Raw genomic sequence first — 25064 nt, forward strand, 5'->3', positions numbered from 1 at the left:
AATAGATTTCCACACACGAGCATAGAAAAACTCCAACCCAGGCGCCACCTGGGGGCGTGTCCGGCGTGAAGGACCCGGCTGTCGGCTCCACCCCACTCGGGGTGACCAATGCGCCTGATCGCCTCGGCCCACCTCGTACCCCGCGCTCCCCGCACCCACATCAGCGGAAACCTGTGCATCTCTTCCTGCCTCGTGCTGAAGACGCGGGCGCCCGTGAGGGTGTGGGCCCGACGCGGAATGAGGCACAGCCTGGGACAGTCCGGGGCCGGCGCGCCGTAACCAAGAGAGGCCCCCGCCGTCGCCACCGCCGGCTCACCGTCGCTCCGGTCCTCGGCCCTCGGCCCCGCCCCCGGAGAGCCGAGGCTTCTTGGAGCGGTGTCGGCGGTGTCCCTCGACTTACCGTCTTCTTCACCACCATGCCGCTGTACGAAGGCCTGGGGAGCGGCGGGGAGAAAACGGCCGTGGTAATAGACCTAGGAGAAGCCTTTACCAAGTGAGTAGCCGTGGCACGGGCTGCGGTCGTCCCGAGTGCAGGGCGGGTGGCCAAAACCCAGGTCCGGCCCGGGTTGTTATCTGAGGGTCGCAGGGCAAGTTGCAACGCTTCACTTTTCCCCCCAGCACCTCCGCAAATGATTGCCTTTATTGTTTCCACCCGCGTTGTGAATCCCGAGGATCCGGTGGGGCGGGGCGTCAGGTTCTGACTCCTAGGAAGGCCCAGGAGGCTTCGGGAGAATTGCCTTCGCCGCCGCTCCCGGTGTTACCCCAAACCGAGCAGACCTTTCGGGTGTCACCCATGCAGAGGATGCCGGCGATGACCTAGATCCCGCTCCCTCTAGGTTTGTCTGCTTAGGAAGCTAACAACTGAATCGTAACGCTTGATGACGATCTCCCTCATTAAACACTTACTGAATGGAATTTGTGTTGGTGCTGGAAATCTAAATATATTTAAGACGGTGCCACTGCTCTCCAAGAGTAGGAAGTCAAATTAGGGAGACTGAACACATGCAGAGGTGAAACCCTATAAATGAGACTCTCGAGATAGCGCCTCACAACTCTTAGATTAGGAAATGTAATATGTTTTAAAAGGCAGTAGACACTAGAGGAATGATTTACAACCTTTTGGATGGCATCGATCCTTTGACGACTGAATGAAAACCACATACACAAACCTTAATGTGTTCGCACAGCTTCAGGGTTTGGTGGACCATCACCGTGGTCCTTGGGCTCCAGGTTGAGAGCCCTTATATTGGGGCTCAAAAGAGAGAAAAGTGACAGCTAAAATTGCAAATGCAGTTCTCACTATATATATATATATATATATATATATATATATATATATATATATATATACACACACACACATACATATATATACACACACACATATATAGTATATATGTATATATCTTTATGTATAACATCTAAATAATGCCTAACGTTCATTAATTATTTAATAACTGTTGAATAAGTGGTCAAAAGAGCCTATGTAAGAATTGGAACTTAGGTGCACAGGAATTGGGTTAAACATAGTTCTTGGTTCACAACGTTCTCTTAATGGTCTATGCAAGATCTTCTCTTATTATTTTTCAAGGTTTATTTCAATAACAATAAATACCTTTAGGCTGACACCCAAAGATGATTACATTGGCTATATGTTGAGAAAATGAGAAGAAGAAAGCTACTATACAGGAAGATGATTATTGACAAAGACAACACAAGGGTGATGAATTTGTGAAGTAAAAGAACGGAATTAAAGCCAACCAATGAGTTGCATTCTAGGAAACTTGAGGCACACTGGTGCAAGTAAACATGGAGATGTGACTAGAAGATGGAGAGAGCTATTTGGGAATAGGAAGAGAGCAGTACTGAAAACTAGACAAGACAAGAAGAGATAATGTTAAGACTGAACCTAAATGGTGATCACTTTCTGCAACATTTTTAGCAAAGTTTTGTTTTATTTATGTGAAACAGAAATGGGAATACATAAATATTCAAGAAAGGAGAAGAGCTTTTTAAAAGCATGAAATATGCAGGTTTTAAAATGATAGCAGTGAAGACTCTAATATGGATAGAAGCTTATTTATTGTGAGTTAATGATGTATGGAAAGTGTGATTATAACTAGGTCACATATGCATAGTTTAAAAAATAGACCAAAAGCAAACATGTCAGTATAAAAGCTAGAAATATTAGGATGATGGACTTATGAGTAACTCATATGAATTAAATGAGTGAAGTCACATAATGTACAGATCCAGGATTGTAGAAATGTTTTGCCAAAAATTCAGGTAAAATAAAAACTGGAAAAAAAAAATACTGTTGTAAGACAACATACTGGTTTATGTCAGTATCACTAATTTGAACCAGTTTTTTTTGTTTTGTTTTACCTTTAATACACATTTATGAGTAGATGGTATTAACTTTTCCTTAGGTTTGTTTTTTTTTTTGTCTCTTTGAATGCATCAGAGAGTTTCTAGATGTTTTTGTGACTCCATTTTTAAACAAATACAGAAAAACTTAAGTTTCTGTGACAAATATATAGAAAGTATATTATAATAAATTGAGTGTTTCAATTTTCTATTTATTTGAGTGTTTCAATTTTCTATTTGTTTGCAGATGTGGATTTGCTGGAGAAACTAGTCCAAGATGCATAATTCCTAGTGTGATAAAAAAAGCTGGCTTGCCTAAGGTATTTTTTTTAAACAAATTAGCAAAATAAATACTGTACTGTAAAATATTTTAAAATGTGACTTCAAATAACCTTGATTAGAAGTGTTCTAAATATATAACATTAATGTATTTCAAAAAAAAATTTTAAAATCTACATTTAGTTTAATTTGCATACCATAAAATTCACCTGTTTAAAGTATACAATTTAATGATTTTTAGTAAATATATTGTTTTGTAACCATCGCCATAGTCCAGTTTTAGAACATTTTTGTCATTCCAATAAGATTTCTAATGCCCATTTACAGTTAATTCCCAATCCTACTGCTCGCCCACCAGTCATTTTTCCTGTCTCTAAAGATTTGCCTTTTCTGTACATTTTATATAGATGGAATTATATAATGTCAAGAGAAAGTTTTTAACCTTAGTAAAATAATTTTCTGAGCTTTATAAGATAACTATAGAATAACTTTATTTTTACCCTGTTCAAAATATAAGCCAGGTCAGTCCTTTATCTGTAATTCCAAAATCCAAAGAACTGTGAAAAACATTTTTTGAAAGACAGTCTCTTGTCCAGTCTAATTTGGCAGATTAGGAATTGTAGAACAATAGAATAATTTTGTGTGCCATAACATTCACCTGTTAAAATCAAATGGTTCTGCTGTAACTTAATATTTGTGTTCCTAAAAAACTTTGCTTTGATCACAAACAAAAACAAACTTATGGAAAAAATGGGGTTGGGGCAGACCATGTAAAACCCATATAAAACGTTGTAATCAGAGCACTAGCAAAAACAATATTGATGAGACAACATGGATGGACCTAGAGGGTATTATATAATACTAAGTGAGATTAGTTAGACTGAGAAAGACAAATGCCATACGATCTCACTTATGTGTAGAATCTAAAGAACAAAATAAATGAACAAACAAAGCAGAAACAGACCCATAGACACAGAGAACAAACTGATGTTTACTAGATGGAGGGATTGTGGGGCTGGGGGAGAAAGGTGAAGAGATTTAAGAAGTACAAATTAGTAGTTATAAAAGAATCACAGGTATGTAAAGTAAAATATGGGAATATAGTCAATAATATTGTAAAAACTGTATAAATAATGTCAGACGGGTCTGGGAGACCACCTCATAAAAACAAGAAAAGAAAAAAACAATAACATTCCTCTGGAAAAAGTTGGAATAGCTTTGACTTGCCAACTGAATGTGGCTGGAGGCTCTCTTGAGGATATTTTAAAATAAAATGAAATAGTAGATTGAAAATGTTGGTCATTGGGTACTGAGACACTGTTAATGGAAGTGAGCTCCGAGCCAGCCAGTGGGGCTGTTGTTAAGGTTGGACCAAGAGTAAATGCAGCGCAATAAAGAGTGGTGAAAGGGTCCACTCTGGGAAGGGAGCCCCTGGTACATAGGGTCATATAAATTTTATTAATAAAAATAGATCTGAAAGGATGCCTACCTGTGCAGCCACTGGGTTGATGACTTTCTTTTTCTTGGGGAAGGTAATAACTGTTATAATTTCAGCTCCTCTTCCCTGATATTAACTAATACAAATTTCACATCAATACAGACAGTATTCCCTATTTAACAATCAAATATGAACATGTTTGGTTTTATAAAAGCACAAGAGACTAGCAGAAGAGACTAGTATATCAGTTTGGTATTGGGATTTAATTTGGTATTGGGATGCATCATTAAGATCAACATATGAAATATATTGATTCAGAAAGCTTTTTAATTATGCTCTATTAGGAAATCACTTTACTGATTTCAGAATTTTCTGCAAATCCTTAAGCCAGAAACAGGAGATATTTGGCGGTATTGTATTCAAAACCTGACGGAAATTCCCATCTATTCATTTTTCACGTTTTGCTTTATAATAATTGGTGTTATTTGTTACTAGATAGATTACTAAATAGATTCCTGACTGGTCTTAGAACTTTTACATTATAGTTGGCACTTTCCTTAGTGCTTTAAGCTCTTATCTTCATCTTAATAAATATAGGTAAAGATTAATCTATATTCAGCTATAAATGGTTTAGAACCTTCTTTAAGCTATATAATATCAGGAAATTAGCTGAGCAGATGGTCTTTCCTGTAAAAGAGTAAATGAAGTACTCTGACAATGATGCATCAGTACTTAGAGCTTCCTGAGGATCATAAATGAAGCCCTTGACTTAGCACTGATGGTTTGATAATATTTGCATATACTTTAATGTGCATATGGTGTATATTTTCATTTTTACCACATGTATTTGTGAACTATATACTTTGTGCTTGGCACTGTATCAGTTGAAGGAGTATATATCTTAAGCAAGTGAGAAATAGTTCTAGCCCCCGTGCTTGTAGTCTTAACAGGAAGGCGGAAATTTTACAAGTAATTAAGTCAGGTGAGGCTACAAAAGCGAAAGTGTCAGTGCTTTGGGAGTGACTAAAAGCCTTCAATGCTTTTTAATCGATGTTGATTTTTATCAGTTCTGCAAAATGGTAAGTCTGATGGAGGAAAAATGCAATGGAGGAAAAATGCAAATGAGCATAGCTCTTTACTTACTTACAGACGCACACTTTTATCCCCACAAATAAAAAAATTCCATCATCTTGGACATGCTAGTTCTTAAGGATTTCTAATGTAAGTGATTAATCTACATTGAATGTTTGCATTTATTCTCAATACAAATTGTTTTTGATTTATTACCAGAAAATACGTTAGTAAAAATAAGCATGTTTTAACTTAAGATTATTTTATTATTATAAATTAATAACTTGTTTTAATTTTTTACAGCCTGTCAAAGTTGTTCAATATAATATCAATACAGAAGAATTATATTCCTACCTGAAGGAATTCATCCACATACTGTATTTCAGGTAGAATGCAATTGTTTCCACACCCCTTCCCCCACGCCCCCCCACCCCGGTTTAGTGATTAGATTTCCGTCATAGTATTATTTGGTTGTATTACATCTGATGGAAAAAAAGTTGACTTCCATTACCATTTTTAATTGCTTATTTTCAACCTTTTCTCAATATATTTAAAGACTAGAAAACTGGCGAGAATAAGGAGATATTGAAACAATCCGATGTCCATTAATAAAGGGGATTGGATAATTAATATACATCCATATAATGAAACAACCATTTAATAAAAGTTCTGTATCTATGTATTGATACAAAAAGGTGTCTTAAATATATTAATAATTGAAAACAAGTTGCAGAACAACATGTGTGGAATGAATATTTCTGTTAAAATATATTCATACACATATACAATAATGAAAATATACAAAATGCTCTAAGTGGTAGTTTCTGGGTAACTAGTGTAAGGTATTACTTTCCAAGTTATACACTTCTGTAATTGGAATTTTGTGAGCATATATTACTTTTGTAACCTAAAAAAAGGAAATGTCCTTTTAATGGCTCAAGTTATTCATAGTAGTTTTTGTTTTTTGACATAAATGAGTTAATAGATGTGACGTTCCTGACACAGTGCATGGAACGTAGTAAGAGGTCAGGAATGTTGCTTTTTCCTGGGTAATAAAATAAAGGTGTCTTTTTGTCATAAAGCATCTTAAGCTAATGTAGTATATAGTTTCTCTATTCTTAACAAATTGCATTATGTCCCAAAATAAATACAAACTTTTATTTACTTTTAAAAATAAAACTATCACTTTTCAGGCATCTGTTGGTGAATCCCAGAGACCGCCGAGTTGTGGTTATTGAGTCAGTACTTTGTCCTTCCCACTTCAGAGAGACACTCACTCGTGTTCTTTTCAAGTATTTTGAGGTACCTGTGTTTTATGTTGTTGTTTTTGTTTTTGGTAGGTACTGAAAGCTTCAACTAAAAAGTCCTCATTTTAGTTCCTTCATTGTATATACAGTACATTTGAGAAACCAGATAACAGTAAACTGAAGCCTCTTCAAATTGACCATTTATTTTCTTCTTCTTTTTTTTAAATGTCACTCTCTGAAATGTTTATTATGAAATATGTGAAATACAAAAAGGCATAGAGAATGTTACAATGAACAACCATATACCCATTGCCCAACTTAAGAAATATTTTCTTTCTTTGGTTATTTCATGTATAATGAGCATTTCATCTGCTACTTAAATTAGTGAAGATTTCTTGTCGATGTTATTTATTTTAATATAGGTTTTTCTGTTTGGGAACTTTTTATTTTCAGACTTAAGGGGCATATTATGCGCTCTGGAGTTTATGATGTGTTTCTTACGGGTCTTTATAGTTTCTATTTAGTTATGCTGACAGTTCTAAATTCTTCCAATTCTTTCACTTTAGACTTTAAATTCCTATTAAATGAAATATTCAAATAATGTTTCCCTTACATTAAGTAGGCAGTGTCAGGAATGACTCTTACATCCTGATATTAGTAATAGTTCTTGTAATTTTCATAGGAGTCAAGATTATTATAAGACCAAACTTAAGATTTTACATTTCATATTCTAAGAAAAGATCATATGGAAAATCTTTATTATTTCAATTTTTAAAAAATCTCTGCCTTAGGAATTTAGTGTTTTTCAGCAAAGGGAAACTAGAAGATTGTATAAAATATGTACAGTATATAAGAAATTAAGCACATAAAAACTTATTTTTCATACTTTCTACTGAACTCAACATATTTCAAAAATCACTATGTCTTTATGACATAAGCTCAGGTAATATTTCTAATTTATAGTTTAGTAAGACACACACAGAGAAACAGGTTACATACCTCCTATACTTAGTGATGTCATGTACGTAGTTTTAGGAATTTGGTTTGCAGTAGAAAGAACACAAACCGAAACAAGAATTCACACTCACTTTAGCTCTTATCTGAATAAAACAGATGGTTCTCTGTATTTATACTTAGAGTTTTAGTTGTGTTTGTATGTCCTTATCTCGTATGTGACTAGAATAACGTGCTATATCTACTTAGGGGAAAAATAGCCATTATTTTGTTTGCCATTTAGTTATGATAGCATATTTTGATTGAATAGTTGTCTGATATTTGGAGAGATCTTGCAAATTCTCACTGAAAAATGTCACACACAACTAGGGATTTTTGTTCTTCAATTGAATTTTAATTGCTATATTACAATGTTTTAAAAGCATAGTTCATATTACAAACATTGTGAATAAAGACAATCAAGAATTCTTTTTCCATGTTTTCATTTTGATGGTAAAGGTATCTCTTTATTTTTTTAATGTAGCATTTTCCTCCAAATTTATGTTTCTGGGCCTTTTCTTTTATCCCTTTCAGTTTTCCCTCCAAAAGAGAGAGAATAAGAATAAAAATGCTTCCTAATTGTCATTTTGGAATGAAACAATTTAGAGAATTGAAAGTGTTTTTATTTATTACAGTATATTTCGATTATGTGTAAACTCAAATCAACAAACTAGTTCTTAATTTAGTGCCATAAAATGGTTGACTAGGTATCATAATATAAATAAATAATAACTTTCCTGTGACTTTTAAAATGTAAGGGAAATACCGTCAACTACCTGACACTAATTCCTATTTTGTTGTTTTCTAGGTTCCATCTGTCTTGCTTGCTCCAAGTCATCTAATGGCTCTTCTGACACTTGGCATAAACTCCGCCATGGTCCTGGATTGTGGATATAGGGAAAGCCTGGTGTTACCTGCATCCTTTTTGTGAACCAGCTAATTTTGCAGTTCTTACTCTATTTTAAAATAATTAAGTTTTTTACAAATGGTTTTTATTGCACCAAACTAGTTTGAATTACCACGTACAAATATGAAATACCATGTGGAAAAAATTCACAGAACTGTGAGACTTAAATTTACTTTTTGTAAAAATTATTGTTATGACTTAGTCCCAGTATGTACTCCAGGGATCAGACCTCATGAGTATTATGTTCATATTCAGTTTTTAAGAGGAACATCAGCTTATTAGGACATGTCAAAGAAGTTGACTAGGATAGTCAAGTTCTAAGAAAAGATACAGAGAGTAATTAGAGAAATGGAAATGAGAAAGTTAGATCACAAAAAATTAAAACTTACTAGTGACATGAAAACTACCTTCAAATAGCTGAAGGGCTGGCTGTGGAATATTGAATACATTTTTTTTCTGTCTCCACAGACTATCATAGCATAAAGTTTAGGAGTTTGAATTTTGGAATCAGATACACCCATTAGTGTAAATCTCAGCTATGCTTCTTACCAGTTGTATTGTACTACTCTAGCTTAATCTCTTTAGGTCTCAGTTTCCTTATCTATAAAATGGGGATTTTAGTAATTCCATCTCATAGGGGTATTGTGTGACTTAGTGAGGTAAAGTGTTTAGCAAAGGATCTGGCACAGTACCTTGCTCATTAATTGCTGGAGTTTTTATATCATTCACAACATCAGGAAAAACACTAGTAATTCAAGCTGTCCCAAAATGGAATTACTGACTATAAACTGGTACATTCCTTGTCATTAGAAGTATTTAAGCAGAGGATAGGTAAATGTATCTCAGAAATAGTACAGTGGGCATTGCTATATTGAAAAGGAGTTTGAAATACATAAATACTCTTGGAATTTTGATATCTTCATGTATATTAGAAGAAATACTCATGAGAAAGAAATCAAGAATCATTAGCTTCTAGGGAACTAAATTAGGCAATAGCTTTTAAATATAAAGTATTTTGTGTGTAACTCTTATAACAATCCTGCAACATAAGTATTATTCTCATTATAGAAATGAGAATGACAGTTTGGATACCAAGGTCATATTAGCATATAGCCAAGATATATACCCATGTTTGTCTCCATAGTCAATGCTGTTACCAATATACTTTTTTCATTTTCATAAATATTGTACTTACAGAACATCAGCAAAAACAATATATAAAATAAGGTAGCAAACCCCCAGTACAATATTGTGCACTACCCTGTCAGCTCTGTCTAATAGATATACAATGTGAGACATATATACTGAGGGTGCCAAAAAAATGTATACAAGTGGACACTTTTGTCAGCGTTGCTGAAGCAGTAGTTCACTGTAATCAGAAGTGTCTGGATGCTGATGGTAACCACTTTGAGCACCTCTTGTAATTGCAGAAGTCAAATGTGACTTGTATTCATCTTTTGTTCTTGGTATAGATCGAGTATTACAATTTTAATAGTTTTTTCCTTTCTTAAAATGTGTATACATTTTTTGGCACCCTATGTATAATTAAAAAATTTTCGAAGTTACATTTTTAAAACTACAAATGAAAGAGATGAAATTAGTAGTATATTTAACCCAATATATTAAAAGTAGTTCAATACACAATATGAAAATTAGAATGAGATATTTTACAGGGGCTTTTTTGTATTACATCTTTTAAATTTGGTGTGAAGTTTATTGTTACAGCACATCTAAATTCAGACTAGCCGCATTTCAAGTGCTCAACAGCCACATGTGGCCAGTGCCTACTTTATTGGACACCCCAGCACTAACTAATGAATTCTATGTGTGTGCGCGTGTGCATCGGTGTGTAACCTTTTTCCTTGGAAAAGAATATGGAAAAAGACTGATTTTTCTGTAACTTTTAAAAATAAGAAATAAGAATTTACTGATATAGAACAATATTGCAGACAATAAGGAAAAACCAAGAAAACCACCTTTTATCTCCTAAAATAGTAATATCCTTGACTACACTATAGATATATGAAGGAATCCCAGTACTAAATTGTTGGGGAGCACTCCCCCTAGGAGGAAAAGCTCTTCACAGGTAAGTTTCTCAGAATTTAGCACATTTGCTTTACCTGTGTCACAAAAACAGGTGCAATTTTTTGGCAGTGATCAATAGAAGACTTGTAATATGGACATTTAATGTTATTCGTTCCATTCCCTGTCAGCCTTTAATGTATTCATCTTTTAAGGATAAAACCACTTTTACTTAAAGCGTCATGATACATTGTGTAGTAAAAGTATTAAATAGGGAAAGGATATCAGTTGCAATGTTTTAATTCCAGTAACTTTTTTTTACTTTCAGGGAGTTGGAAACTCAATTATTGGAACAATGTACTGTTGATACAGGCGCTGCTAAAGAACAGAGCCTTCCTTCTGTGATGGGTAAAATCATTTAAAACTATTTAAGAGTGGTTTACATTCTCTTTTCATTCTTCAACTCATATATATTTTTAACTCCATTGTATAGTTACTCTTTTCCCCCAAATCGCTTTTACTATAAGATTATTGTTGAGCTCTTAATCATCAAATCCAGTTATTTTAGTCATCTTTTCTAGAATTTTTGACATTGTGGATTATCATGTACTCTTTTTTTTTTTTTTTAGATGAAAGCATTATTTTAATTTTATTGGGGAACAGTGTGTTTCTTCAGGGCCCATCAGCTCCAAGTCGTCGTCTTTCAGTCTAGTTGTGGAGGGCACAGCTCAGCTCCAACTCCAGTTGCCGTTTTCAATCTTTAGCTGCAGGGGGCACAGCCCACCATCCAATGCGGGAATTGAACTGGCAACCTTCTTGTTAAGAGCTCGCACTCTAACCTACTGAGCCATCCGGCCGCCCCTCTGGAAGCTCAGTGGTGCCTCATCGTCTTCAATCTAGTTGTGGAGGGCACAGCTCACTGGCCCATATGGGAATTGAACGGGTTACCCCGCTGTTCATAGCTCGTGCTCTAACCAACTGAGCCATCTGGCCGCCCCTTTTATCATGTACCCTTCATATTATCCTTGGCTTTCAGGGATGCTGTTGATTCTCAAATGTATCACTGGGCCTGACCCTTCTTCTAAGCATGATATTCTATTTCCAACTGATTATTAGCTATAAATTAGGCATGTCTCTAGGCACCTTGAACTTAAGACTTCCAAAAGTAAACACATTATCTCTTCCTCCAAATTCAGCAACTCATTCTTAAGTTTCTATCTTCCTTGATGTAAATAATTTTTTCTCATAAATCAATCAGAATATTTTTATGTGTTTAACAATGGGTTAAAAATTCTGAGTTTAGAAGATTTTATATTTAGGTTTGAAAATTTTGTTTCTGACTCTGATTCAGATAACAAGGTTTTTGGCAACAAAATCACATATCCAAACATCCATCTTCCAAAGACTCCCTGTATTGTGCAGATTTCTTTGAATAGGTACTCTCTCACTCATTTTTTAAAATATCACTTTTCCCTTTAAGGAAAAAAATTAAAAGTCTGCATATGATCCTTTGTAAAAGTATGTATTAGGTTACCATGTTATTGACAGTCATTTATCATCACAGGAAAGATAAGCAAACTTGAAATCTCACTTTTATAAAAGAAAAATAACTTTTGTTTAAGGCCTACATTTCTAAGTACCACAAGATGACCAACAATTTATTTTAATGGTAGAAAAGGGTAATTTCTACCTAATGTCAGTTATTCTACTGTATTTTTAAGGTCTCTTCCTTTTATCAAATTTGTTAGTATGTGACATCCTGTAGCACTTTGCACACATCTGGCTTCAATTTCTGTGATTTGGTCAGCTTTGAATGATGAAGTTTCTTCCTTGAAAGCAAATTTAATTTTTCTGTTTGGTTTTTTAAAAAATTATAGTACTTATATTTTTTAAAATTTTGCTGAAATGTAAATGTAAATATGAATGCAATTTAAGAGACTGTTTTTGCTGTTAAAGTTCTATAGTTCTAAATAAAATTTCTGTTTTAGGTTCAATTCCAGAAGGAGTCTTAGAGGATATTAAAGGTAAACTAAGTTCCCATTTTGTTCCTTTCATCCTTGGTTTGGGGGGCATGTTTTTTAAAAATTTTACACAGATATAAAATAAATTCATAATGTAATATCCTAAAATATTTAATATATAGGCTATGGAATAACAAATAAAATTTTGATTTTTCTTCAAATTTATGTGAGGTTTACTAGAAATTAGTAGTTTACACATCATGAAATGACAGTTAAATTGCTTGAAAAAGCCACTGGTTTTATGTTGTGTAGTTTTTTACTCTAGTTTTTTAAATACGTCTTTATAAGTTCAGTCATTTTACTGACTTCAGAAATTCTACAGTTGGAGCCAAAGTATATTGGATTTGTTTTAATAAGATATATTACTTCTCCTTTGTTAGAGTGCATTTTTATGATAATGTTTAAATTGAGTTTTCTGGTATTTTGATTCACTAAAAGAAAAGCATTTAAAATATAACTCAATGTTCTTCAGTACTCAGAGTGTCATGTAAAATTAATATTCTAGAATATTTAATAGAGAATTAGATAATAATGGGTTTTAGAGTTAAATGGAACCTGGAGATAATCTTGTACAATTAGGGCTCCAAAATATTAAATGATTTGTTCAGTATCTCTCAAGAGGTAAAGTTAGAGCTGGGCTGCAAAATGGGTCTTGTTGTTTATTATGCTGCTTACTTATGTGGTGTAATTACCTAAAATTTCTTCTATTATTATAAAATTTCAGTCATTTGTACATGCTTATTGCAGTATCTCAAGTAATACAGAAATAACCCAAGTCAAATTAATAATTTCCCTTTTTTCCAGTCCTATCCCCCATGATATAATAGTTGCTAACTATTTGGAGTGTTTCTTTCCATAAAGCCTCCAACTTGTGAAAAGAAGTTTAACTTTCCCATTTGTCAGGGAAGCGTATTGACAAAAATTTGTAAGGTAGACATCCAGAATTTGTGAGATTGTGGGAAAAAATATATATTACTATTAGTAAGGACTGAAGACTAATGTTCTTGGAAAGCAATCTGGCATATTTATTAAAATTGAAAGTGTGTATCCCATATAAGGGGATGTTGAATGAAGTTGGTAACTTCTTAATAAGAAGTACTATATAGCTGTTAAAAAGAAGGTGGTGCATGTATTGATCTGGAAGGTTGCCCATAGTACACTAAGGAAAAACATGTTGCTGCATAATATGTGCAGTAGGAACCCATTTCCATTAAAACAAGTATGCAACACACACATTCTCTGTCACACACTCATTATATTAGTTAATTACGTGGTTTAATAACCTAAATATTTGAAAATTATTTTAAAATTCTTAAGTGTAATTTACCTCTTCTTGGATTTTTAATTCAGTGAATTTGGTTTTTTTAAAGAAAGGCACCTTCCTCTGCCAAATATATAAAATCTTGTAGGCTAGGCATTTACCGTGTTTAGGTAGTTCTGAGGACTTGAATAAAATACAATATATATAAGTAACTTGAGCATCTAGCTTACTATCTAGTCTATTAGCATTGTAGATTCTTAACAAATATATTTTGAATTAGTGAACAAATTAACTTTATATGACATATAAATACATATTTAACATGCTTTGTAAGTAATTAACCAAGTCATTAGATTTCTTACACTCAGCATCAATTTTGTCTCTACTTAAAAAAATGTTTTATTCCTTACCTATTTCTGAAAATAATTTGAAACAGCTTATTATAAAAGGTACTTTGCAATTACAATAATCTTTTAAAGAATAAATGTTCAAAGTGTAAAAACAATAAAAAGGTGATATAGTAGAAAGAAAGTGATAGTCTCGGGATGTGCCAAGAGGGAGAAAATTATCGTGCCTAAAATCCCTAAACTAAATTTGGCTTTTGTTCTGACCAACCAAGATTTTTAAAAAAAGAATAATAGATACATAAGATTAGATATAGAAATATAAATCGATCTTATTCAACAAACATTCTGTTCAGTTAGAATAGCTACACTTTCATGATGCTAAACTTTATTTTTATTCTACTCTTTATACAGAAAGTATCATAATACAGTCATTTCCTCAAAGATGCTTTTTGTGTGTGTGTGTGTGTGGTTTTATGGAAGATGAACACATAACACGTCTTATGACTCCTTCTGAATAAATTGTCATAAGCTAACCAAAGACAGGGATAGTGTGTGAAATTCAAAGGAATGGGTGATTAGCATGTCCTTGAATAAGATTGTTTTAACAGGAATATAGATTGGATCAATCACAAACCGTAACAAAGTCTCCTTTTTTTTTCCCTTTAAGTGCGCACTTGCTTTGTAAGTGATCTGAAGCGTGGACTGAAAATCCAAGCAGCAAAATTTAATATTGATGGAAATACTGAAGTAAGTAAAAATAAATATACATTCTTTTTTCAGGGGTTATAACTCGTATATTTATGCTTTTGATATTTATATTTCAGCGTCCCTCACCACCCCCAAATGTTGACTACCCATTGGATGGAGAGAAGATTTTACATGTCCTTGGATCAATCAGGTTAGACCTAATTTTTATGAGGAAAATAATGAACTAAAACGAATTTTTGGCTTTTAAAAATATTTGTATAAACCGTTAGTTAGTATTGTTATTAGTAACAATTATGTTTTTCATTAGGTCTCGTCATTCATGATTAATTTCATTATTCAACTTTTTAATTTTGGAAAACTGAAATATTATCTTTCTTATTCATCGAAGTAATTCAGAATTAGTTTAATTAATGAAACTAACCATTCTTTGAAATGGAGAAAAAAGTGTGATACCTTAAAACAGGGTTCAGCAAACTTTTTCTGTAAAGGGACAAGTGGTAAGTAGCTTAGGCTTCATGGGCCATCTGGGCTCTGTTGCATCTACTCAGCTCTGTAGTTGGAGTGCAAAATCAGCCATAGACAATATGTAAATAAATCAGCATGGCTGTGTTCCAATAAGACTTCATTTGCGAAAACAGACTGGGCTGGATTTGGCGTGAAGGCCATGCATTGTCTTGTTAGAAAGAATGCATTCTTCCAAAAATACTGAATCTTTAGGACCAGTTAGTAATTCACCTTTTTATTCATTGAATTATTCTTTCTGATGATGCAACGTAAGTTGTTAAGGACTTACATAATTATATTGGCAACAATATGATTTTTGTTTATACTCATACTTTATAAAATTTGTGTTATAAAAGTTTCATCTGTAAAATATTAGATCAGAAGATGCACAGAAAATAATTATGTAAATATTGAAGAGCCTGTTAGATTTTGAGATAATTAATATCGAGGTTGAGATATTAAAATGATGTAAAAGGATGAACATAAATATACAGATAAAGATGTTTGGGGAAATAAAAAAGTGAGAATGCTAACACTTTTTGATAGTAACTTTTTATCATTTTTACCAGTTATATAAGTTATATTCATTAAATTAATATTTAACATTTTTTCCTGATTGTTTAGTAGAGCCCAGAATAAAAAAAGAAATTAGTGTTTAAGGAGGTTCAACTAATATGGAGCTTTGTGGGTACATAATAGTAGGAAAGTACATTGGGATTAAAAAAGCTACTCTCTCTCTTTCCAAACCCAATTAATTTATAATTTTTTGCTAATATGTTTTTCCTAGCAAAAAAATCTAGTTCTGTTGAAACCTTCTAATTAGATGCAATCCAGACCAGTAGTTTATTGGTAAATCAGAAGGGTTATTTAAAAGAAAGGACCATTTTTAAAAATCATATACTAAACATTTTATTTTAATTTAAAATGTGTAAATAAGTATTTATTTGTCAGACTTTTTTTCCAAGACCTTTTCTTTGAGAATAAGTCTGCTTCTAGAGTTCTGAGTTAAATTTATATAAACCAGTAATTCGTGGTTTATGATTTCCAGGGTTTGTTTTTTTTTAAGTATAGTGAGAACTTAAAGTTATTTGTGAATCAGTCTTGGTACAGAATCCTTCTAGATAGTTTCTCATAGACTTTTACAGTTGTATTACGTATATTAAAAAGATCTTTAAAATTAGTTTGTCTTTGCAAAGCATTCAACATAGTTCACATAGAAAAAACTTATTTTCCACCCTACTATTTCATTGGTTAAGTAATAATTGTTAAATTATATAATTTCAATATCAAATCAACTGACAGTTAAAGATTTGTAAAAAGAAAACTGATGCTCTGTTACCATTCAGCTCACCTGGTAGAAGCAGAAGTGAGCAAGCGTAGCAGCAAGTGGCTGACTAGCCATGAGTGTTCAGAATACTGCAGGCCTCAGTATACTTTACTGGTGAAATGGAGAGAGTTAGCAAGTAGGTTGAGTCTCATAAAGAGAATTTTATATTTTGAAAAAGATTTTTAAAAAATTCCAATTTTATTTTTTTAAATATAGTGTTTATATATGCATATATATAGTTAGTTTTATATTGCATTGGTTAGGAATTGGTTTGGTCATTAGTTATACAAATGTGAAAATAGTATCTTCAACAAGATAGAAGTTTGTCTCTCATTTAGAAGAAGTTCAGAGTAAGATAGTCCAGGGGTGGTATGACAACTCCCATCAGGGACCCAAATATCTTTCTGTCATCTTTGGGGTGCAGCCCTTTTCCTTGGGATCTAGCTTGGTTGCTGGAGTCATAGCTACTACATCTGTGTTTCAAGCAAGCAGTCCTAGGAAGGGAAAGAAAAAGGTACTTCCTCTTCTTTTTAAGGAGACTTTCTAGAAGTTCCACATACCACTTCTGCCTCCATCTTATCGTCTGGTGCTTAGGTACATCTAGCTACAAGGGAGGCTGTTCATCAAGGTTGGGGCATTGTATCCACCCTAAAAATGGAGGGTTTTTTTTATTTTCAAATAATTACAGATTCACAGGAAATTGTAAAGATAATATACAGCAGTCCCATGTATTCTTCAACCATTTTCTCTCAATGGTTGCATCTTATATAACTAATACAGTATCAAAACCAGTAATTTGGCATTGGTGTAATGTATATAGTGTGTAGTTCTGTGTAATTTTATCACAGGTAGATTTCTGTAATCACTACCACCACAGTCAAGATATAGAACTATCCAATTGCCACAAAGAAACAGGGTTTATTTTTTTAATTTGAGAACAAAAATGAAAAATGGATATTTTATTAGGCAACAAGCAATGTTTGCCATCTTTTATTTTTAAAACAAAGGGAGGGGAATGTTTGTTTTTAAATCTCTTATATCACTCCTGACCTGCTTGTTGAATCTTACTTTTACAGAATTCTGCTCCTTTTCTGTTATTAGGTTTAAGGAGGTATAACTGTACAAAATATATGTAAATCTATACATCATGATAATTGTAGCTAATACTTAGTGAGTGCCTCCTATGTGCCAGGCAATGTTCTATTAATTCATTGAATCTTCACCTCAACACAGATAGTGATGCTACCTGTGACACAGATAGTATTTATTATTCTCCACACTTACAAATGTGAACACTGTGTTTTAATAATTATTGTACATTAGCATAATGCTGGTACTTAAAAATATGTCCATAGAACTAATGGTATATTCTGTATCAGATTATGTGATGCCAACAAAGCACTCTCTTTTTAATCTCATCAGAGATTCAGTTGTGGAAATTCTTTTTGAACAAGATAACGAAGAGAAATCAGTGGCAACTTTAATACTGGATTCCCTTATACAGGTATTGTTATTGTAAAATGTCTAAATTTATGACTACAGCCCTTTAGAGAAAAATTTTAAGTGTTATTTTCTGCATTTTTATTTTAGCCACTGGTTACGTTTTTTAGCTTTTGTGTTAAATTTTATAGTTTTTCAGTTTTACTTTGGCACTAAAGATATGGTCCCTACAACGTTTCAAACCAGGCATAGTACATTTTATGAATATATCATGCATTTCTTTCTACAGCAACAATACCAGATTTTAATTTTGTATTTAGAGTGGCTTGTAGTTTTTTTCAAATACAGGTTTGTGTAGTATAAATTTTAAATTCCACTATGTATATGATAATGTGTCTTTTTTGTTGAAGGATTGTGGAATCACAGAACTAACTCCATGTGAAATACCATCACTTTGGTATTAGGGCTCCATTCAGGGACTTTTATGAAAACAATTAGAAATGTAACATCCTTCACTGCTGTGAAGATCAGAGAAAACTGATGTGAACATCAGAGAAAACTGATGTGGAAACATAATTTTTCTAAGAATGTTATCTTCCCACTTGGTAACTGCTCTGAATGTAATACTGTGGAGATAGCACATTAGAAAAATTAAGTTTCCACACTTTCCTTACTGAAAAAAGAAATGAAAAGTTATTTCTTCTCGTGCTCTTTGCTCAACTCAGTCATTCTGTCCTGAAAATGAGAATACTCATATGTTACTACCGTATGGTCTGTGGAATTTAAAATTCTGTGCTACTAGATTTTAAAATCTTTAAAGTTCTCTATGAATATACGGCAGTGTTACCATGGTGTTTACATGTGCTACATGAAAAACTCCCTTGTCAAAGGAATCTTGCTGTGGCCCTTTTGGTAATACGTACAAATGATCACTTATTTAATTTGCAATATTTAAGTTGTATATTTTCTTAAATCTAGTCAATTTGTATAGTTAAGGATAAAGCCCTTTTTTTTTCTTTCTCTTTAATAACAGTGCCCAATAGATACCAGGAAGCAACTGGCAGAGAACGTGGTAGTCATAGGTGGCACATCTATGTTGCCAGGATTTCTCCACAGGTTGCTTGCAGAAATAAGGTATTTGGTAGAAAAACCAAAATATAGAAAAGCACTTGGCACCAAGACATTCCGGATTCATACTCCACCTGCAAAGGCTAATTGTGTGGCCTGGTTGGGAGGTAAGAATTTAGTTTTTAAAATATAATGATTATATATAGTAATTGGTTCCTGGATGGTGTAACTAATGGATATATTAGAATAGATGGTGGATCCAGTGTTTAGAATTACCCACTTAATAAACTAAGAGAACTATTAAAGAATTTTCTTTGAACATTGACTTTTCCTTAAATTGTTAATTTTCAGAATTATATACCTATTTGTCTTGGCATTTGCACTTTGCTTTTTTAAAATAAGCTTCTTTGTCCCAAGTAAAGTCATCTCTCATAATAAAAGATAGGTGTACATTTATTTCAGTGATGCTACCATACTTTAAAACATTTATTTTAATTCCTTTATTTTGTGACTGAGTTCATTGAATGTTTTCGAAAATGATAGGTTCATTGAAATAAGGAAATAGCCTAATAAAGAGATTACTTTAAAGAGAAAAACAATTACGCGTATGTATATTTATATACGTTTGATACGTGTTTAATGATGCAATTAACAGCTAATGGGTATCAGGATCATTCAGAGAGAAAGACAGTATTGAGATTTTAAATGGATGTTGTATTTTCTAGTAAAGTGGAATTTTGCAAAATGTAATTTTGATCTAGGACAAATATTGTTAGTTATTAAATTATTTTTAAAGACTACCTTGAGGGTCTTTACAAGGTCTTCAGCGTTTTGCAGTGCCATTGCATGTATTGACATATCATCTCAGAGTTGTGGCAAAGAAAACTAAGGGTGTTATTTATTGTATTTACACAAAGTTGAAAAGGCTTTCCACCCCACTCTACCTCACCTGCTCTTATAGATAGTAATATTTGTTATCATTTTCACTATAATCTGCCCTAGACCATTAACTCTGTAGGCCATAACACAGGAGTTATGGCTTACCCTAGTATTTAAAATAAAGGGTAAAAAACAATTTACTTGGAATTAATTTGAAGTGTGTGAATACACGTTGCTGAATTTTACCTGTTCTCTCTTGTCTTATAATGAAGTGGATGTATGTGCACATAAAATTTTCTGATAAAAGTTTTCCTCTTAGCTATAAACATATTTTTACCACACAGGAGCTATTTTTGGAGCACTACAAGACATACTTGGGAGCCGTTCAGTCTCAAAGGAATATTATAATCAGACAGGCCGTATTCCTGATTGGTGTTCTCTTAATAATCCACCTTTGGAAATGATGTTTGATGTCGGGAAAGCGCAACCACCTCTGATGAAGAGAGCGTTTTCCACTGAGAAATAAAAGTTTGAGTAAATTCAACTTTGCTTCATTTCAAATATCAGACAATTACAAGCAAACTGTACAAAGTATGTAAGATGCTGTTAGAGATGACTTTTGTGGAAGTAAAAACATTTCCATAGTTACTCTTCGCTTTGATATTTAATTCATTTGACTTTTTTTTTTCCTTGTGTAGTGGTAAAATGTTAGCTGATGCTTACGAAATTTGTTGTATTTATATCAATAAAATATAGTAAAGCAGTTTAGTTTTGGAAGTTTGTTATATAGCTCATTTTTCAAAAAGAATAATAGCATATCCCCTCCACAATTCACATAATCTGTCCTGGGCTTTGGAGACTCCCTTATTTTCAGTACTTTAAGCAATTATTTCATTTAAATAATAACTAATATTACCATTACGAGGTATTTCAATTATTAACATAGGTCTGTTTCTTAAAATCCTTTTGTTTTGGTATTTATGTATCCATGTTACAATAATGTGCTTTTCCAGAAATATATTTGACTCTGGACTGAGAATGTTTGGTAGCATAGTTAAGCATTTGTTCAACTGTGTAAGTGTTCACTTTCTAACATTACAGTTTCTTTTATGAACAATTCTACATTTCTTAGAAAAAAGACATTTCATTTTTATGCAAAGTATTTCATTTTATGTATTTTTATACAACTGCTTTATAAACGTGTCATAACGTCTTTAATCTTTTGTGCTCTATCTTCTCAGGGCAGAGGTTTTTTGAAATATGTAATCAGTCATTGTTTAATTTTTATTTTTGTTTTTCTTCATTTGTTTTTAATGAACTACCTCTTACTGAAATTTTGCTGGTTTATTCTTTCTATGAATCTTTGAAGATGGGAAATAATATATATATATGTATGTTCATTCCTGAAGACAGTGTAGAAATTGATAAATTTTCTGGACTATAGATCCCAAGTCCATTCTTTCTTATAGTTTAATCATTTTGATGTCCTTTTCTGGATCCTTCCTAGTTTTGCCATATACTTTATGGATGAAGATACCAACACCAACTAACACTTGAAAGAGCCAGTTCATGGCATTAATAGAGAAGGATTCATTTTTTTTATCTTTGTGTGTATATGCGTGTTTTTAAAATACTTCTAGCACTATTTTGTCACCATGTTCTACTATAGTAGCCTAAGACTAAGATTTATTCAGTTATTATTGCTGTCTGCTGTGTATGTAGTATAGTTTTAGGGACTATAAATGGTACAATGGTAAGACGTGAACCTTCATCTTTACGGGAGGTTTACAGGTTAGAAGTAGATGTGTACACAACTGATGATACAAACCCAGAATGTGGTAGGTGCCACATAGGGTATCAGCTGCTTGTTACTGGTGTAATTCTGGCCAAGGAAACAAGGAAAACTTCATAGAGGAGGTTTTAGACCTTGTTCCTTCCTGAAGGATGAGTTTAATAGAATTTAATAATTGGAAGTTATTCTGGGCTATGTGAACTAATTCTCTGCACAAAATCTTAAAGCATTTGGCATTGATATTAGGAATTTCTAATTATAATTTAGGATTGAATCATGAAGAACTTGAAAACAAGCCAGTGAATAAAACTATGAAAGTTCAATTTTGCCTTCATTTTGCTAACACATCCATTCGTACATAAAAGAGATTCCTCTGTCTTGTGTGCCTACCCGTCTTCCCCAGTCTCCTTTTCCCCAAAGTAGTGATCTTTCCTATAACCACATTATCTGTAACAGGCACTTACAGTTTTCACCTTGTAATTGTAAAAGGCTTTGTCTTCCTTTTTTGAATGTAAACTCCATAAGAACAAAGCCCCTTTATTTCTTAACTTTAAAACCTCCCAGTAGGATTGCCAGGAATAGTTGTACAATTGTCAATTGTGTGGGTTTACTATTAACATCGTCTTTTTTTATAGTAAACAATTTCTAAAATTCTGTCTTGTTGAATTTGGATTGTGAGAAACTTGTCATCATTGAATAATATAAAAAATAAGATCTCTGACTGAACTAGAGCTTTATAGCTAGTTATAAAGTGGCAGACACCTAGTGTATCTGAGGTTAACAAATGGAGGCCACTGTTAAGGGTTGAATTGTGTACTAGAGAAAGATGTTGAAGTCCTAACCCCCAGGAATGTGAATGTGACTTTATTTGGAAACAGTCTTTGCAGATGTAATCTAATAAAGATGAGGTCATTGGGGTGGTCCCTAATCCAATATGACTGATATCTTTATAAGAAGAGGAAAATGCCATGTGCAACAGACATGAGCAAGAAAGCATACAACAACTGAGGGAGAGATTGGAGTTACGGAGCTGCAAGCCATGAAACACTAAGGATTGCTGGTGACACTAAAAATCTAAGAGAACTGTAGAACAGCTTCAAGAGAGCCTTTGAGCATGTGACTCTGCCTACACCTTGCTTTCAAGCTTCTAGCATCCAGAAGTGAGACAAATTTCAGTTTTAAGCCACCCAGTTTGTGGTGCTTTGTTATGGCAGCCCTAGGAAACTAAGAAGCCCTTAATTCAACACACTTATTGAATATCAGATACTAACTTATTAGGTGCTTAAGATCATAAGTGAGCAATGACAAAAATACTGCCCTTTGGACCTACACTACATTCTAACGGTAGGAGAGAGTGAAGAGACAGATAAAAACCTATGAATACGATACCTTCTATGGGAAAAATAGGATAAAGTGGATAGTGGGTAATTGCCAATTAGAACAGGATAATTAGGGTTGGGTACACTTCTTAGTGATTTGAAACAAGACATATTAGGCAAGTGTGGTGTAATAAAAAATAATACTTGGTCTCTGTAACCCGTTCCTGACACAGCTCCTAAAACCCTTACAATTTCCTGAGTAAGGGGGGTGTTAGGAGCATCTTACCCAGAGTTCCTAAATTCCTTGGAGTTTTCTGGAGTGTGTTTTGTTCTAATGAGGCAACTTTTGGTGGGCTCTTGGGTAGCTTCAGGATAAGAGCTGGTCACCAGAAAGACCAAGGCTTGATTACAAGCTTAGAGCTTTCTGCCACAACCCACATCCTCCAGGGAGAGGAGAGAGGCTGGAGATTGAGTTAATAAACCTCCATAAAAATCCCTGAACTGCAGGTTTCAGAGAGCTTTCAGGATGGTGAACACATCCAGGTGCTAGGAGGGTTGCATTCCCGGAGAGGGCATGGAAGCTCCATCAAGCTTCCCCAAACCTTGCCTTATGCATCTCTTCCACTTGGCTATTCCTGAGCTGTATCCTTTATAATAAACTAGAAATAAGTAAACTTCCTAAGTTCTGTGAGCCGTTCTAGGTAATTATCAAACCTGAAGAGAGGGTTGTGGGAAACCTTGATTTATATTGGGTTAGTAAGAAGGGCGGGAGGCCTGGACTTGAGATTGGCTTCTCACAGAACATCAACTTCAGGCAAGTTGGTCATTCTCCAACTCAAAACACCAAGCATCCTCTCTTGTTAAGTGAGTGACACTTTAGTAATTTCAGCTTCATCCCTCCTTTAGTCTGCTCTCCCTATGGATAAGATTTATTACGGTTATAGAATTGCCCTGACTTTCTAAGAACACCCAGTCCAGAAGGAATCCGCACTTCCATAGACCCTCAAAATTACCCAATTAAAGCCCAAATCCTATAATAGGTTCTTTCTAATACCCTTTTACTGAAACACCCCAAGTTCTCCCTCACTGCAATGAGGAATACATCAAACTCGTTCAACTACAGGTGATTTTTGTCTGGGCATTGTCAGGGTTAAGAAATGTGAAGAGAAGAATGGTGAAGGTAGATGACTGGGAAGGGGTGACTTGCTCCAAAGGGGAACAGAGAAATATAATGGTAGTCTGCAGGAAAACGAGGTCAAAGTTTTTAAGATAGAGAAATAACAGCATGTTTGTATGTTGAAGGAAACAAAAAAGAAAAATTGATGGTTTAGGAGGAAAGCTTGTGGATAACACAGAGGTATACCTAATAGCCCATCCGAATTTTCACATCCGAGTTCTTTTGTACTTCTGTTTCAAAGAGCCTCACCCTTACCAGAATATTAACTTCCTAATCACCATTCGATCGGATAGATCCCAAATATAGTCCCAAGAACAATGGAAGAAAAGTTGATGTATGTACTGGTTGTACAGATCTGACAACAGAAAGAAATATTTCTCACAGGTGTATTCTCCAGGAGATATCCCCCTACCTTCCCTCTACTCCAGGACAGGCCCTAAAAGGAAAGTAAGAAAAACTAAAAGAAAGGAAGACATTTTCTTCAAAGTCCTCCAGCCTCCCTAGCTGCTTTTTACGTAGGATCTCTTTAAGTTTTGGGAAAGCTGCCAAAATCGGGGCTTATATATTTTTTTCCGATAAAAGCTAAAATTGCCTTCTACCAGCAACTATGTAAGTAAGCAGAGTAACACAGAAAACAAGTCTCAAATAGTGGCCTTTCAGTTTCCTCTGTGCTTTACATGGGAGGTCAGGGAGGGATCGCAGAAAGGAAGAGGAATGTGTGCTTCCAAGTGCGCAAGCGCAGTTCGAGACTTGTTTCGTTTGCAAAATGAAGTCGTTTTCCCAGAGTTCTGGTTCATATTCAAATTATACAAGTTAATTCGATTTAAAAATCCCTCCTCAGTGATAATGCTTAGGGAAAACCTTTAGGTACAACTCCGTAGGAGAAAAAGTCATTTG

The 25064-nt window shown here is 33.9% G+C and overlaps 1 protein-coding gene across 1 annotated transcript; it reads left to right on the forward strand.

Annotated features, from left to right (window-relative positions):
* The first annotated feature begins 266 nt into the window (after positions 1–266).
* ACTR10 (actin related protein 10) lies at positions 267–21994 on the forward strand. Its single transcript, XM_019725800.3, has 13 exons — positions 267–493; positions 2615–2687; positions 5459–5541; positions 6349–6457; positions 8204–8311; positions 10321–10388; positions 10653–10732; positions 12313–12348; positions 14621–14700; positions 14778–14851; positions 17915–17996; positions 18966–19167; positions 20224–21994. Exons 1-13 carry the CDS (start codon positions 417–419, stop codon positions 20403–20405), a joined length of 1254 nt encoding a protein of 417 aa, XP_019581359.1. The 5' UTR covers positions 267–416; the 3' UTR covers positions 20406–21994.
* The last annotated feature ends 3070 nt before the right edge of the window (positions 21995–25064 follow it).

The sequence above is a fragment of the Rhinolophus sinicus genome, chromosome 3 (genome assembly GCF_057876585.1).
Source record: "Rhinolophus sinicus isolate RSI-liver-muscle chromosome 3, RSI-T2T, whole genome shotgun sequence".
Taxonomy (NCBI): Eukaryota; Metazoa; Chordata; class Mammalia; order Chiroptera; family Rhinolophidae; genus Rhinolophus; species Rhinolophus sinicus.

Bases quoted from the DNA above. Each gene is read 5' to 3' on its own strand.
- ACTR10 (XM_019725800.3), top strand. From the start codon at position 417: ATGCCGCTGTACGAAGGCCTGGGGAGCGGCGGGGAGAAAACGGCCGTG. The intron at 2,688-5,458 runs GTATTTTTTTTA...AATTTTTTACAG, and splicing joins AAAAAGCTGGCTTGCCTAAG to CCTGTCAAAGTTGTTCAATA. The intron at 17,997-18,965 runs GTATTGTTATTG...CTTTAATAACAG, and splicing joins TACTGGATTCCCTTATACAG to TGCCCAATAGATACCAGGAA.